We start from the raw sequence: 13,057 nt of genomic DNA on the forward strand, positions 1-13,057 counted from the left end.
TACTCAGTAAGTCTATATATAGGGCATCCATTTGTGCTCCGTTCTATTCATTCTGCTTTCTCCTTCTGCATGTTATATACAGTATACAATAAAATTAAGACACAGAAATTATATCATGGAAGTAGTGCAAGTGCTTCACATGAACAAAGGGAATGGCGATACTAGTTATGCAAAGAACTCCACTGTTCAGGTTTTTTTTCGCCATTAAAACACCATGATTTACATGTTTTCCCCATTAATTCCTTTTTTCCTTTAACTCTCTATATGTCTTTGCTTCTTTTGATTTGTTAGAGGAAAATCATATCTTTCGGGAAAACCATCATTGAAGAAGCATTACTAGAACTCTCAAGCAACTATGATATAGATAGCATGGGAATCGCAGACTAGGGTTGCTCCACGACCCAACACCTTGTCGGTTATCTCGCAGATAATGGACATAGTACGAGCGACGAGCGGTCACCTCAGGCGCCGGGTGCCGGAGTTTAGGCTTTTCTTTAACGACCTTTATAGCAACGATTTCAATTCCTTATCCATGTTGTTACCGGCATTCTACAAGATGCTGAAAGAAGAGAAGGGTATTGGATTGGCACCCTCCCAGTGCTTCATATCGGGTGTCCCAGGTTCTTTCTATGGCAGATTGTTCCCTAGCAACAGCCTCCACTTCGTCTACTCTTTTTCCAGTCTCCATTGGCTCTCCCAGGTTAGTGCCATGATAATCCTAAAATGAAGGTAAAATTTTCACTTAAAACTCTCATGCACGTTGTACAACAATGCTTGTTCTCATCAAACTCAATGTTGGATAGATTAACAAAACTGTTATAGTGATTTATCATATTATACCAAAAATGAAGAAATTAGATTACTGGATAAGTAATGAGATCCATCATCCACATATACCTGCAAATTCGATCATTGTTGCATCATCTTATACAGGGCGAAACTATAAAAATTTTAAGTGTCCAAAATTAAATTATAATTTGTATGATATTAAAATATAATTTTATTATTTTAATAATTTTTAAAAGATTAAATTAAATTTTTATATTACTAAAAGGGGTTAAAAGCATATTTTACTTTTACTTTTACTTTTTAAAGGTTTTTTTTAGGGGGTTTTCGCCCCTCATCGTACAGTTTGTGGGACAACTTTTCCTAGTGACCACAATTTTCAATATGACCCCTAGGGATGAATATCCCCGAAATATCACTGATTTTCGCTCTCTTGTTTTTTTTTTTTTTAACTTTTTTCACCGGTAAAAGGATCTGTCGTAAGCAGGCTCAAAAATGCAAAATTGCTTTTTTAATCCCTCGAAAGTTTTTAGTTAATTTAATGATAAAATTATATTTTGACCTCTCCTAATATTTAAAATTAAATTATACCTTCTCCAAAAATAAAAAATTATAGTTTAATCCCTTGAAAACTGTAAAATTTTACATCAATACAATAATGAAATTATATCTTTATAGCTCTTTCAAAAATTTATAATTCAAATTCAGCCACTTTAAAAAAGAAATTTGGGCTTCACCCCTGTTGCAATCTAGTTAGTAACAACCAAAATATGTAATATAGCAAAGCAATGAAACCATGGATTTACATCAAAATATGGAATTGCACCAAAAGCTTCTGGCAACATTGAAGAAAATCCTAGTATTATTGTTGATTAAGTGAGTACTTATAGGTTTTATATTTTGATGTAAGTGTTAATTAAACATAGCTCTGGTGAATATATAAAAATTTGGTGGGGGTGCTTGGATGTGGCTAAGGAAATAATAAATGCTGAATTTAATATCTTCAGGTTCCGGTGGGGCTGGAGAGCTATGCCGTGAAGCATTTAAATAAAGGAAAAGTGTATATCTCAAAGAGCAGCCCGCAAAGCATGGTGAATGCTTATTCATCGCAGTTCCAGGCTGATTTTTCACAGTTCATAAAGTCACGTTCCCAGGAGTTGGTCCCAGGTGGCCGCATGGTCCTTTCTTTCCTGGGCAGGAAATCCATTGATCCCACAACCGAAGATGGGTGCTATCAGTGGGAGTTGTTAGCTGAAGCATTGATGAGCCTGGTCAAAGAGGTACAACATTACTTCAAGCATTGATTAAGTGATTGGCGAAAGTGGGAATTGAGGTTAATTTCAACTTTTTTTAACACATATTGTTGCAGGGTTTAACTGAAGAGGACAAAGTAGCGTCATTCAATGCACCGTACTATGCTCCGTGTGCGGAGGAACTAAAGGTGGAGATTCTAAAGGAAGGATCATTCATAATTGATCGGCTGGAAGCTTTTGAAGTGGACTGGGATGGAGGCGCGGTTGCTGACACCCATAATGAACAAGGGAAAATGATGGTGGGAGAGCGAGTGGCTAAAACCATCAGAGCGGTGGTAGAATCGATGTTGGAATCCCACTTCCGACTGGGACAAGATACGATGGATGTTTTATTCAGCAAGTTCGCAGAGATTGTTGGGAATCACTTGTCAAAGACTAGAACCAAGTACATCAATTTCGTGATTTCACTGGTTAGAAAGGCTAGTCATATCAACTTGGAAGCTCAGCCTATGGATGTTTTTCTTTTTTGAAGTAAAATCAGTGGATATGATTGGTCCAAAACCTGGCTTCCCATTGGGCCAAATCTTTGCCAGTTACGTCTACATTATTTTTATTATAAAAAAATTAAGTGAGTGAAAATATTAATTTTAAGTTTATTTAATTTTTTCAATGTGTTATCAAGCTTTTAGTAATAGATTAATTACGTAGCATATCAATTCATTGAATTAATTAATAATTAATTTCTTCCTTGAACTATAACCAAAAAAAAGAAAATTCACACTTTTAGACTTTTTTTAACAGAAAATCTAAAAACATCAATAAAAATCTTAAATTTCATAATTTATTTTATGAAATTGTAAAAACATTTTTAAAATTACTATTATAAGAAAATTCTTTAAATTTTAAAATATACCTAAAATCTAAAACAATTTAAATGCTTTAAAATTTGCCTAAAATTTTAAAAAAACTAAAAAAAGAATTATTTTTTTCTTCTATTAACTACTGCATAATTGTAATTTTAACAAGTTTTTTTTTAATTTCAAAATTATAAATTATGAATTTTCAGATTTTTTATTGTTTTACCGTCAAAAAATCTAAAAGTACCAAACCGATACTTTAGTTATAATTCAGACACCAAATTAGCTATTAAGCCTATGAGAAAATGTATTATGTCATCAATTTGTTAGTGATTATTATAACTTTTTTATAGGTGGGTGATGATAAAAACTTACTAATTATTGAGTGATTTTTACCAATAAACAAAAAAAAAAAAAACTTTAGTTACTTGATGAATGGTGACTTAACCGCCCCCGTTGATATCTGCTGTCATTTTAACAGTGAAGTGACTTAAATGATCAATTTCGATTAATTTAAATATTAAATTGTAATTTTTTATAATTAAACGAAAAAAATATAGACTTATTAATAGTTAAATGACTAGTGATGAAATTTTTCGCATAAATCATTTAGATTAAACATCAACCAATGTCAAGGGAGAGTATAGAGTGATTAATTTGGTAACCTTCGTTTTTTACAACACGAAGTTGTTCACTTTTCAGACTCAATAATCAAGTTTATAATTAAACAGAACTGCAGCTCCTAAAGAGTGTTTATTTCGTGCACATTTCACGTGTTGGATCCAAACAAGGAACCATTCATTTGAAATGTGTACATGACAAGGTCTCGTCCGTGGACAAAATTTTTTTTGAATACAACATTTAAAACGTGGCTAGCTGCTTAGCTAGGTTGCCAAATCTATATAAGTGATGGGTAGGCCGAATGATTTAATGTGATGGGAAGGCCCTCTCTCCAACTCATTTGAGTTCAAACATTCAATCAAATACCATATCCAAGTTTGAATTTCCTCAATTCACTTCAATTTTACAATTATGCATCATTTAATTGTAATCCTTTAATCAAGCCACCTTACAATTTAAGGAATTGTGCTTGTGATCTGAAACTTATTAAATCAAATATAGGATTTTTTTTTCTTATGAAAATCATTTTCTCTCCTTCTTTAATATTGAAAGATAAACTCGCGAGAGTTGACAAACGGGTAGGCTCAGTTCTAGATTTAATTATGAGAAATTATAGCGTTCCGGATAGCTACTTTAAGTATGAAGAAATTTATAAAATAATTGTATAAAGAAATGTAGATATATTGAATGATTTGTAACGGTATTTTGGTGAGGGTTTAATGAATGTATTGGAATCTAGGAATTAAAATAAAATAAAAATTAGATTGGAGCAGTTATGTGTTTGGTTTTCAGATGAATAAACAAAAAGATGAAACAATTGAGATTAAAACTAAAATAAATGAAAAACGATGACACCTTCAATTTTTTCAATGCTAAAATCCTTCAACCTGCTTTAGGCTTTCCTTCTTATCGCTGAGAGCTATTTATTTTATGGCCAAGTTTGACCCAAAAATAATTAAATAATTTAATTTAATTTCTTTTACCACACACACAAAAAAGTTAATGTTGGGTGGGTTATGAATCGACACAAAAACACTTTTATTGTAAGTTGTAATTTTATATGTGTTACAACGAAACACAAAGAATTTCAAGGATTGAACCCTAAAGGTTGCTAAACTGGTAAATGTATTTATCAAGCTAATTACAAGTTAAACAATTACTAATCTAATCGAGTCGAAAATTATTAGTGCAAATTTCAAAATAAATTGTTTATAAACTAAATTTAAATTATCAACTAAACAAACTAATCTAATCTTCTTCTCTATTACTTTAGACAAAGAAAATGATAAAATGATAGGTCGATTGATTCGTTAATCTCTAACTAAGCTAATAAACCTATATCAATTAGATTATTTGTTATTCTTAGCTAAGAATCTCCTCCAAGTCCCATCCTAGACTAAAAGATATACCAACTAGGTTCTCCTTTCAGTCTCACTATTCAACACAATTATATCGAACGATCTAATGATAGGCCCTCATCTCGATCTCGTTTATCTAGATTTTTCACTAGAGGCGTCAATTCTAACATATTAAGCATTTCGATATAATCAAACAATCAATTAATTAAGAATAAACATTAACTTAAACTAACAAATAAACCATCAACCAATTTAGCACATAATCAAACTTAAATTCCAAATAAGCATTTTATTAAACACATGGTAGGCATAAAATAGAAGTGAAGAGTTTAAGAAAATGCTCATTTCATTGAGGGAAATCAAATGAAGCCCGAGAGTTTGATCATCTCTCTTTTACATAGTCTTCAATAATAAATAAGAAATGAAACAACAAAAAGAAAATATATTCTAAAAAGGAAAAGAAAAACTTAATCTAAAAATAAAAAGAAAATAAACAAAAAAGAAAAGAAACTTAACGTAAAACTATGAAACTAACGAAAGATGTTAAGCCAACCAAAATCTACCTCGAAAGCTTATAAAGTGGTATTTATAGTCCACTTATATTTAATCTAACATTGACAATTATGTCCTTAAATGAAAAATGACTTAAGCTTATTTGGACATGAAATTGCGTCTACAGCTTTTAAGCCGTTAGGCAACAGTATCGTGACACCCAGACTTTGATGTCACGACACCCAAAATAATGGCAAACTTGTAGGTCTTAGGGGTCTCGGTGTTGTGACACCCACTAGATTTGGCCTCAATTTTTTCACTTCAACACCTTCAAGGGTATGACGGCTTTGTAGGCTCCGTGTCATGACTCCCATGATAGTAAGTTCCATGTTGATTTTCCGTTGAAGTTTTGCAAGCTCAGGGTGAAAGGATTGGGTGCCGCGACACCTACGTTAGATGCAACTTTCTTCAAGGTTTGACTGTCGTTGTTTCCCTACACAAGCTCAAATCAATCATTAGTCTCCCAAGGGCATAGTTTTGTCAATTTAGGTTTCAAAAGAGGTAAAATCGTATTAGAAATAAGAACTAAAAACTAGGAAAAATATAGAAAAGACTCGTAAATTGCTTGCAAACAAATTGATTAACTGTTGTAGAGAGCCGAATTTGACATATCAAATTATGGTAAATCACATAAACTCAAAATGTAATGTCATCACAAGGAGCAAATTCAGAAAAGTTGTCAAATTCAATGACTATTGTGGACTAGAGATTATATAATGAGGAATCATTTTCACTATTCACATATATAAATTAGTAATAGTTTTAGTAATTAGATTTAAATATTAATTGAATTAAATTTGATTTGAGCGAAATGAAGGAGTAAACTATATTGTTCAAAATGAGGTGGGGCAGGATGGATTCCTGTGCATTTTTATTGTTAATTTGAAATAAAAGGAAGAATATCATTTGTTATGAAAGTTGGAACTGGGAAAGCACGAAACAGAAATGCATTCATTATATTTTGATATTAATTTTACCTAAAGATTTCCGGACATTTACATTTGGCCCAATGCTAAATGCTTTAGGGCCTTTCCAATGTGAGACGATCCAATTTCTGTGGCACCAAGTCCAAATATATGCTAGTTTTTCTCATAAAAACTAAAATTAACATTTAAATTGAAATCCCATAGAAATAACCTTAAGATTAGAGACACATGTGATGTGGGTGCTGTCGTGACACTTATCCCATTTTTTTTTTTGAAAAAAAGAAAAGAAAGCGTAGCTCAATCACGAGGTCTGAGGCGTACAGCAGTTGGTTTCAATAAAAATCATAATATACCATTTCAATGAATCTATCATCTATGTTAGCCATAACCCTTAAGGATTGAAAAGAATAGGAAATTATCCAGTATTCAACTGTTTAGTGTTGTTTCCATAAATTTTAGATTTAAATTTTGTGGATAAAGAAACACATTGAATGCCATGTTGTTATTAAATTAAAATTTTCGATTTTGAATTTACTAAAATCTCAAAGGACTGAAAAAGTGAACAAAAATAATTGTAGAGAGGGTAAAGCTGCCAGGCAGAATGAAGGCAACAACTTGTCCCACGACCTTATCACCCAATTTGGAGAGGCCGAGGCTTGAAATAAGGGCAAAGGACAGGGTTCCCAATTTAGACACCTCCATCAATTTTCACTTGTGTTGTTTCTTTCCAATCTAAGCAGATTTGGTGTTGACATCTGATTGGGTCTTTACTTGCACTTTCTGCATGCCGATTCCCTATTGCCTGCCAGTTCGGCTTTGGCTTTGCTATTTTTGTACCATTATAATTACGTATTTGGTTTTCCCCATTTTGCACACCCCCTGCCTGCCTTTTTCATTCCAACCCACTTTCAAATTTAGTTACTGAATTAATATCAATAAGAGCAAAGATATCCCCCACCAGGGTGATGATAAAAGGGTTTGGAGTGAAGGCAATTATGTTTTAAATTTTAACCAAATAAAAGACTTGGCAAAGACTGATATCCTAAAAGAGAACACTGATTAATTATTTTATAGCGATGTTGATGTTGACTAATTCATCGATCCATAAAATCCTCCATTTTTTAAAAAAAAATTAGATTATTATCGACTCACTCCACTGCTCTGCATGCCCTTAGAACCCGACCATAGCCTCACAATTATATTAGCTACTAAGCAAGCCATGACTCCCTTTTAAGCCTATAATTTAATCAATGGGGCAATGAAGGGTGAAACAATTTGTTTTTCCAATTTTTGCAAAATATAATATATCATTTTATTCCTTTACTTGACTATTGTTGTTCTCAACATTTATATGTAAAAAGATGTTATTATTGAAATAGCTGCAGGTTCCGGACTTACCATCCCTCTCACAGATTGCTTATTCTTTTACAAAAATCCAAAGATAAAAACTCAAACTCAAAAAAGCACTAAAAAGAATAGTAGTCGAGGAGAGTTTTGTGGCAGCTGCCTCAATCCTGATCATCCATTAATGATTGGACTTCTCATCCTGCGACACCCGTCAACCCTATAATAGAAATGAAATGACAATCTTTAATTACATACAAAAGAATCCCTCCTATTGCTTCAATATATTTATCCATGAAGACAAATATATATATATGTAATATATATATATTACTGCTATCAAAACATGAATCTAAGTGTAACAAGCAACCAGCCTTCTTTCAAGAAATTGGGATCTTTCATTTCCATGGGAACTGATGTTTGGTTGTCTCTATTAAGTAATGAAAACCCATAGTTAGTTTAAAGTTGTCAGTCAAACGAAAACCCATGGTTAGTTTTCCTGTTTCTGAGGTTACTTATAGAGTTGCAAAGATCACAAACAATGTAAGTTGTCAGCTAAGGTCAAAATCAATAATTTTGATAGGAAAGCCAAATAAGGGGAATACATATTAGTATAAAACATAGTGAATTTGCTCTTAAACAATGCGGTGAAGCATATGGATGGAATGGTTCTAAGATAACACAATGATGCCGATGCTCAGCCTTGTAATTAAAATGAATTTGTTGATGGATTAATCCCAAATGGTCCCCTTGTCAAGCAATAAAAAACCAAGTTGTATTTTTTATTTTTTAAAGGTTAACTTAAAATTCTTCTTGGGGTTATTGTACTTGACTGATTTTTGTAATCATTTAAAAGAAAAAGGAATTACTAGAAGAAGAATTGGGATGTCACTTTCAAGGGACAATACAGAGAATTAAGGAAGAAAAAAGGTGGTGGTGGGAACTTTGTCTGGAATCGCAGAAAAACTGAAATTAAAGACAAAGCTGTTAAGATGATACATGTCTAAAGTTCCTCAAAGCCCCCACTAGTTAGTGTAGGTAATGATGATGATAAGCAAAGTTAAAATGAAAATTAAGACAAAGCCAGTTTAGTTTAATGGTAGTGGGCGTGGCTAAAGTAGAGTAAAAGTTATTGACTTTCCCGTGGAAGATTTTCAAGCTTTTGATAGTAAATTCATCTAACACTCTATACATTTAATTACTCCATTATGCAGGTATAAAAAGAACTTTTTATAGACACCACTATTAACAAAAATGTTATAATAATCAGAATAACAGTGTAATTTTCATGATTGGGTATTCATTAAGCAAAACATCCACCGGCTCACCTTTTGTGTGTGTGTGTGTGTGCGTGCGCTTTTACTGTATTTCATAGCCTTTTTACACTGTTTACCTTTCATCATTGGACCCTTTGGATTTTTGGGTACTGATTAGCACAGAGAAAAAAGAAACAGTCAGACAAGAGTTGGTGAATGGAGTACTCAAAAAAAAAAAGTTGACTCAAAATGGGATGCTAAAACTATGCTATGATCATGTAGAATAATGATTTCAAGCTATAACCAAAGTTTGCATGAAGCCGAGATAGAAACTATGCTATGATCATGTAGAATAATGATTCCAAGCTATAACCAAAGTTTGCATGAAGCATATCTGAAGTTGGCATAGATGACAAGGGTTTCTCTCAGAAAGAAGCAAAGGATCTGAATGTAAAAAGAGTTGAAATGAATTCTCATGTCAGGGAGGAAAACAAAAAACTGAGAAAACGGAATAGAATCAAAGTTCCTTTTGCTTCTTAAAAGGAAAACCCAAATATTCCAAAAAATCTGAATTCCGTGGCTGCTAGTTCTTGTTTTAGGCCCTCGTAAAATTATATATCCTTTCATTACAACTTCACTTCCCCTTTTTTTCTTTTACCCAGAAAAGAATATACCCACAATTGCACACATGATTCTGGGTCAAACGGAAATCAGTAAATCTGAAACACATAGATCCAGAGAGCTTTAAACGAATATCCATTTCATAGATGAGAAAGGAAGAAGCACAATAACCCATAAAGTTTGATCATCTTAAAATTTACTCCCACAAAACCCGGGAAATTTTATCGCTGTACATCTATCCCATACTAATTAATAACATAGGACCTGATCAGCCTACTAATACGAAGATCGAGATAGATTATGTTTTAACTCACTCATTTCTGTCTAATCTTTTAATTCTTAACCACAATTGACATGCACTTGTCTTTTCTCCTAGTGTAATGAGCGGTGTTTTCTTGCATCAGAGTTTTCTTTTTCTCAGCGATGAAACTGTCTACTATCGACCGAAACTCTTCGCTGCTCATCTCGTCCATTGATTTCCTCGGCGGCTCAGCATCTGTAACCACCAGTTCTCGGCTGAACATAGCCGTCTCCGACCTCCGAAACTCCCGTGGTCGTTGGCTTCGGGATTCTGAAACCATTGATCGAGTTCTTCGGTACTCCTTTTGATTCATCATTTCGGTTGAAGAACAGAGAGGCTTTGTACGTGTCACTGTCCGGTTCTCCGTAGGTTGATGTTGTTCTTTAACTGGTGAGAGGGAACGTTTCGTCTCTGTAACAGTATCACGGCCAGTGCCAGTAGTCGTACGTTGCGGCTTGGCTCGAGAATTTAGAGCAGCCGCATTTTCCACCAGAATGATTTGCTTGTCCACCGTGGTCTCTTCCGTGACAGGAGCGGAGGTGGAGACTGCCGATGTTTGCATACACCGGCGAGAGCTAACGTACTCGTCGTAGATGTCGGGAGTGGTGGTTAGTTTCTGGGTCTGGTTTTGGGTAGACAAAACAAAAACAGCGAGGATGATGATGTTTAGGAGGACAAAAGTGAAGAGCGGCTTATTAAAAGTGGAAACTAAATATCGGAGAAAATCTCCGGCAACCTCGACGGTGTCAGGAATCAAAGTTGGGAACAAGGGCCACGACAGCAAAAACAAAACCAAGAGAAACCCGATGAAGCTAAGACCCATCCTCAACTTCCTCTCCATCTTGTATCTCCACAAAGCATCTTGCTTCTCTGCCTTAACATTATCAAATTCAAAGGAAGGCATAATTGATTAATAAGAGAAAGAAGGAATTGAGGGAAGAGAAGGTTTAAGGTAGCTTTCAGAGTTTATTAAAAGAGAAAATAAGTTCGAAGCTGGTAGTGTTTTTTGTTTTTTGAGGTACTTGGAAACTGAATGATTTGAATAGATTCCAAGGCCATTATATATAAGAGAATTGTCCGCTTCTGTATTAAAAATAACAGATGGGAAATATAATGATTATTGAATATTAATATAGGAGCATGGAAGAGGTAGTGAACCAAGGGAGACTGAAAAATAGAACCCGGACCGAACCATGGCAGACCCACGCGTGGGGGGAGGAAGCTTGAATTAGGTTAGGTGGTGCGCAGTCTGCAGTACACCAGAGGGAAACGGACGGGTTACTTTGGAAGGGTCCCAGTGTTGCACCAATTAACCTATTTTTAATTTATTGTTTATTGCTGTGTCGCATGTCTGTCTTCCCATTATCTAAAGTAAATGTGGGTCCTCGCCTCTTCATTTCTTTGTATAATTTTCTGAAATTAATTAAGAAACATTAATGTAAGAAGTTTACTTATTATATGTTTTTGTGTTACGGTAACATACATGGTTGCGACTGCCTTTTGAAAAAATAGACAGTTGGTCATAAAATGTATTTTATTATTATGTGATTAAGGTGAAGTGAACAATCATTCTGGTTATCACATTCTAATGTTTGATTATTAATGATGTGTGCTGTTTTGTTTAGGAACGTTCAAATAATGCATGCAAGGCATGAATAATTTTATTCTGACTAGTACCCCTTTTTTTTTAGAATATACTCACTAGTACTTTAGAGCTGGGAAATAAGGGGATTTATGTGCAACTTGTTTGATAGTCATATGCCTTTGCATTGAATTGGAGGGATTTATATGCTCAAGAAAAACAAAAGTCTTAGAATGCTTCTAGTGTCTGAAATTGTTTGATAAAGATGATAGATAATCCTAATAATTTACATTTAATTATAGTTCCAATTTCAAAATAATTTCCAAACATAGCAAAAGCAACAATTAACAAATTAGTTGCTTAGGAATTGATGTAATTATGTAGCCAAATATAGAATTAAGTAGAAGATGAAGCCCATCTTATATTTCAACTTCAGAAAAAACAATTAAGTTATGAGGAACCCAGAAAAAGTCCAAATTTCCTGCATGTCATTCCAACAAGACAAATAATATTGGGGGAACTTTTTGCCGTTATCTATAAGAGAAAAGATTAAAAATATTGGGGGGGGGGATGTGATGCATGTTTAAGTGAATATGAACATCTTAAAATTGATTGACAATGACCAGATGCTGAATTTGTGGTGGGTTTGATTACATTCTTTTTTGTAAATATCCCTGTGGTTAATTATCATACAATTGAGAGGTTCTTTAAAAAAAAACATTTGAGTTAGGTTCATTAATTAATATAATCACGCATGAACTAATGGATCATAGAGGAAGTGACCTTTTTGTTTTGGTAAAAGCAAAGGTTAAGTCATCACATGGGCTATTCTTACCTTTTTTTTCTTCGAGTTGGAACCCTGTGACTCATTTAATTCTCTTTAGTACATTTGTAAAGCTGAAGAAGTAGCATCCTTTGGCATTGTATTGGTCACACCCCTTCACAATTAACCAATCTTATTTGTGCCCAAAATCTTTCTTTTTTTTTTTTTTTTGATAATTGGAAAAGGGGAATGAGATTAAACCCAACTTTCATTTCTACATCGTAATATTTTTATCACCAAGCAAGAGGTTGTTAACCTATAACATAATGTTTAAATTTAATCGAATTGAATGTAACTACTGTGACCTCTAGCTGTTATAACACAATCAAATTAAATGAAAGCAATGTTTTAAAGGAAAATGGAAAGTAGACAAAAAGAAAAGCTCCAAGTAAGCGTGAAATTTTCTATTTAAAATGAGCTTTTTTTGCATGGGAAATTCATGAGTTGTGAAACAGGACAATGGGAACTCGAGGTTTTGTCCGTGGGAAGGTGATGAAATCCATGAAATATTGATTGGTTCAACCTGTCACTCTCCCATTAAAAACTAAAAAAAGGGAGGCTCGGGTTTGAAAATCACGCGCGGTTTTCTCGAACAACAAAAAAAAAAAAAAAAAGAAAGAAAGAAAGCATTCGTGACCCAAGTAGAGAGTTGAATCGTCCAAAATAGAAAACCAGAGGGGAGAAAAAAATTAGAAAAGCAAAAGGTATATGAAAATCACGTGAGGCCTGAACTAACAGTGTACGAAAGCCACCTGACAAAGGCTAAGATTATTCAAA

General features: G+C 33.7%; 2 protein-coding genes across 3 annotated transcripts; one reads left to right on the top strand and one right to left on the bottom strand.

Moving 5' to 3' along the window:
- Nucleotides 1-290: 290 nt before the first annotated feature.
- Nucleotides 291-2,690, top strand: LOC107905447 (probable jasmonic acid carboxyl methyltransferase 2). Of its 2 annotated transcripts, none has more exons than XM_041094070.1 (3): nt 291-700; nt 1,794-2,066; nt 2,156-2,690. In XM_041094070.1, the coding sequence occupies exons 1-3, from the start codon at nt 431-433 to the stop codon at nt 2,567-2,569; spliced, it is 957 nt and encodes a 318-aa protein (XP_040950004.1). In that variant the 5' UTR covers nt 291-430; the 3' UTR covers nt 2,570-2,690. The 2 variants fall into 2 exon arrangements, with proteins under 2 accessions (XP_040950004.1, XP_040950005.1); XM_041094071.1 differs by having other exon boundaries at nt 292-729.
- Nucleotides 2,691-9,696: 7,006 nt separating this feature from the next.
- Nucleotides 9,697-10,960, bottom strand: LOC107905446 (uncharacterized). The gene has a single exon (XM_016832102.2). The coding sequence runs from the start codon at nt 10,777-10,779 to the stop codon at nt 9,907-9,909; it is 873 nt and encodes a 290-aa protein (XP_016687591.1). The 5' UTR covers nt 10,780-10,960; the 3' UTR covers nt 9,697-9,906.
- Between the last annotated feature and the right edge of the window lie 2,097 nt (nt 10,961-13,057).

Source organism: Gossypium hirsutum, chromosome D05 (genome assembly GCF_007990345.1).
Source record: "Gossypium hirsutum isolate 1008001.06 chromosome D05, Gossypium_hirsutum_v2.1, whole genome shotgun sequence".
NCBI lineage: Eukaryota > Viridiplantae > Streptophyta > Magnoliopsida > Malvales > Malvaceae > Gossypium > Gossypium hirsutum.